General features: G+C 43.4%; 1 protein-coding gene across 1 annotated transcript; it reads left to right on the top strand.

Moving 5' to 3' along the window:
* The first annotated feature begins 847 nt into the window (after positions 1-847).
* Positions 848-4,082, top strand: LOC120683008 (probable low-specificity L-threonine aldolase 1). The gene is made up of 9 exons (XM_039965021.1): positions 848-1,409; positions 1,525-1,636; positions 1,874-1,924; positions 2,033-2,104; positions 2,216-2,348; positions 2,593-2,651; positions 2,740-2,837; positions 3,595-3,661; positions 3,762-4,082. The coding sequence occupies exons 1-9, from the start codon at positions 967-969 to the stop codon at positions 3,843-3,845; spliced, it is 1,119 nt and encodes a 372-aa protein (XP_039820955.1). The 5' UTR covers positions 848-966; the 3' UTR covers positions 3,846-4,082.
* The last annotated feature ends 221 nt before the right edge of the window (positions 4,083-4,303 follow it).

Below are 4,303 nucleotides of genomic sequence, written 5' to 3' on the forward strand. Positions count from 1 at the left end.
TTTAGAAGTGAATTTACCATTGAGTGTAACTTGGTTGTTTGAGCTGGCTGTACTGGAACCATGTCCACTTAGGTTCAAATCTCTGACTCCTCGAGAATACTCGCATATATCAGGTAATAATCCTTTCAATGGTAGATGTTGTGCTTGTAGACCAACAAGTCACATTATTTGTGACTTCGTCAATTTTAAGATCTATGGTTTCATACTCAAAGGTGCATATAAGATCTAGCCCGGCTCTACTCCTCGGCCCAACTTTCCATTCGTGAACGTATGGGCTGGCTTAGCTAGGCCCGGGAGCGATTATGGCCTTCCAGGCCTCCTGCAGTTAGGACGGCTAAAATTGCTGGCTGGGCCGCATGGTGCGTCAGTCAGGTGATAAGTTGGGCTCTATCTCTCTCTCCGCCCCGCCGCCGGCGCGCAAGCTCCCCACGGCATCTCCTCCTTTCTTTCAGGCGTCCACCGTTCCAACGTGTTCATGGAGCCATCCGCGCCTTTATCCATATCGTCCCGTCCATTTTCCATGGACTCCTGGCGAAACGCGTGATACGGCCCGCCTAACCCCAGCGAACGGCTTCTTTACTTTATCCCTGCTTGGAAGTTCAGTTGCTGGCTTGGCATCTCGATCTTTGGAGCAGGGCTTGTGGCGAAGAAACAGGCGGCCTGTGGCATGCAGTAAGCGCAATCCGGATCGCCATCGCCGTCGTCATACAGGAGATACGTGCGCGCGAACCCTGCGCTTCTGGTTATAGCTCTAAAAGCGTGAAGGATTTGTCGAATTCGAAACAGAAAGCAACCATAATCTGACAAAGTTCGGTACAAACTCCTCCTCCTACGTGACGAGAACGCGCGCCCACACCAATTCCATGACCCGCGATCTTTAGCAGGGTCTCTTTTGATCCTAGTCCTGTCTTCTATCTCTTTGCCTCGGACGGAGTTGGAGCCGCGCGGACAGAGCAGGGTTCAGCAATGGCGGCGAGGGTGGTGGACCTGCGCACGGACACGATCACCAAGCCCACGGACGCCATGCGCGCCGCCATGGCCGTGGCCGACGTCGGCGACGACGTCCGGGACGGGGACCCCACCGCGCGGCGCTTCGAGGCGGAGATGGCGGCGCTCATGGGCAAGGAGGCCGCGCTGTTCGTGCCCTCGGGCACCATGGCTAACCTCGTCTCCGTCCTCGTGCACTGCGACGTCCGGGGCAGCGAGGTCATCCTCGGGGACGACTCGCACATCCACCTCTACGAGAACGGGGGGATCGCCACCATCGGCGGCGTGCACCCCAGGCCCGTCAGGAGCAACCCCGACGGCACCATGGACATCGACAGGATCGTCGCTGCCATCAGGAGTCCCGACGGGGTGATCTATTACCCGACCACCAGGCTCATCTGTTTGGAGAACACACATGTAAAGTGAGTTGCCCAAGTACACTCACGTAGGAGACCACGGATCCTGCTGGTGAAATATAATAAAGTTTTTTTTCTAATCTAACTAGCTCTTATCATATTTTTGTTTCTGTTTCTACAGTTCTGGTGGGAGATGTTTATCTGTAGAATATACTGACAAGGTCGGTGAAATTGCCAAGAGTCGTGGCCTGAAGCTCCATATTGATGGAGCTCGCATTTTTAACGCTTCTGTGGTGAGTAGTACGGTGCATGTGCTGCAATTTTACAATCTGCTTCTGAATTCTGACACTGTCTGCGACAGTGTTATTTTCTGTCTTCAGCCTTCAGATCGAGATCAGTTTTAGAGTGTTGACATCTGAAAAATAAACCATATAACTATGCATGAAGTGTAATTGCTGCAGCCTTTCACATACAAATTTGAACATATGTGCATGCGTGGCGGCCTGTAATCCACTGTATCATTGTGCCAGGCACTTGGAGTTCCAGTAGACAGACTTGTGAAAGCTGCTGATTCAGTTTCGGTATGCTCCAATTTCCTGAGCCCTGTGCTCAGATACACTACTTACATGTGCGTGGACTGCAGTAAACTATGATGGTGCTTCTGTTTTTCACTGAAACTTAAACTGCAGGTATGCCTATCTAAAGGTTTAGGTGCCCCCGTTGGATCAGTTATTGTTGGTTCAAAGGCCTTCATTGACAAGGTCTGATCAACTGTGTTTCTAAGTTTCCAGCTGTAGAGATGTATTTTCTTCAAAAAAATTTAACTGCAAAGGTTAAGTAATATTGAAAATCTAAACAATATATACCATCAGGCCAAATTTCTTAGGAAGACCCTAGGTGGTGGAATGAGGCAGGTTGGAGTTCTCTGTGCTGCTGCCCATGTTGCCGTTCGCGACACTGTGGGAAAGCTCGCGGATGACCACAGAAGGGCTAAAGCTTTGGCAGGTTTCATGCCTTTTGCATTCTAACTTCACTTCATTTTGATTTCCCCCATTCACAAGTATTCAACTACCACCATGATTTTTCACTAAAGAAAAAACTAATTCTCTTTAAGTTGTATTCAATCTTTGTTCCCTCAACTTTTCATCCTACTTACACAAATAAAAAAATAATTTACTGAAAAGCAAATCGTAATCCTTGCCAATGCAACTTGATGTACTGAACTTGTATGTCTTGTCCATTTACTTAGAGGGACTGAATAAGATTGAACAGTTTACGGTGGATTCAGCTTCAGTCGAGACCAACATGGTTAGCCAGCTGCTAGATCATTTTAATACATCTCATTTCCCACTATATAACTGTAGTCCCATTTATAACATATGCCATCCTTTGTAAGGTGTTCTTTGATATTGTGGATTCACGCATATCATCTTACAAGCTGTGCCAAATCCTGGAAAAGCGCAACGTGCTTGCAAATCCAAGGAGTTTAAAAAGGTGAAGTTCCATCCTCTTTGATGTTCAGTATTTCTTTAATAAGAATAATCAGGATAAAAAAAAGGTGAAGTTCCAATGAGCATTTAGGATCTAGCATGCATGTTCATTATTTGTTAGTTGACATGTAGCATGTTCAGTAGGGATGAAAACGGTCGGAAACAGTAATTATTCGGTAATCAGTTTTTTGGTCGTTTTTCTTTGATTGCGAATAAATAGGATATACAATCTTGTATACAAATTTGTATTCTTGTTTTGAGCATTGAGCTTGTAAAGATTCATAAAAGATAAACCTTAAATTCATCCTATATTTTCTCAAATGGTAGATATAAAATTCGGTATGGATTCGGAAACAAATTTGGTATTTTTTTTCACTTTTTTTTGTTGTAGGGAGCAAATAATGCATAAAATAATTTATGCAAAATTTTATTCTTATTTGTAATAATATGCTTGATAATATAAGAAATGATCACCATCAAATTTTATACATATCTATTTTAAAATATTAAATTTATTCTAACAGTTCAGATTACCACTTTCATCCCTAATGTTCAGTATATTTGTTGACGCTAATTCCTTAACTGACTTCCAGTTCCAGTTACCTTTGCGATCATAATATCATATCTTAAGTACCATTCCAATTTTCAGTGGAATTCCCAAGTTTAGCAATAAATATCAGCCTTTTTATATATAGATCATACTATATATTACTATACGTCATCATATTATAAGTGTCCATACGACCCCTATGTTCATGCAGCGTCAGGTTGGTCCTCCATTACCATATTTCGGATAGCGATGTTCAATCTGCCCTGACATGTTTTGAGGTATGCAAAAGCTTCCGCCACTTCTATAGGTGTTCCATTTCGATCGTGTGTGGCGTGGCGATGTGAATGGAATTGATATGATCCTTTCATTTGTTCTCAGAAAGCTGTTGAAGAGCTGCTGATGGGAGGCACTGAATCCGAGCATTTGGCAGATGGTGCAACCAAAAACTCGTATGGGTACTAGCTAGGACACTAGGTCGTGCACTTCGTTTCTACCGTGGTGATGTACCCCTGCCTGTTTGCTATCAACGCTAGCAGGCTACTGAAGAACAAGTGTTGCAGTTTACTCTTTGCTCGGGCGTGTTCAGTCTTGTGCCGTGGTTAACCTACCCAGAATTGCTTTATTCGTTTTCGTTTGTTGTAGATCTTTTCTTGAAATAAAAGTCAAATAGATATGAGAAGGAAAATTTTGGGCACTTTTATAACACTAATTAAGAGTACTAAATATAGACTCATTATAAAACTAATCACACAAATGGACAGGAAATCGCAAGAAGAATCTATTAAATCTAATTAATCCATCATTAGATATTGTTTACTGTAGCACGATATTATTTAATCATTACATAATTAGGTTCATTATATTCGTCTCGCGATTTCACCCGGTGATTATAGAATAGATTTTGTCAGTTATCTATATAT

The sequence above is a fragment of the Panicum virgatum genome, chromosome 7N, assembly GCF_016808335.1.
Source record: "Panicum virgatum strain AP13 chromosome 7N, P.virgatum_v5, whole genome shotgun sequence".
Taxonomy (NCBI): domain Eukaryota; kingdom Viridiplantae; phylum Streptophyta; class Magnoliopsida; order Poales; family Poaceae; genus Panicum; species Panicum virgatum.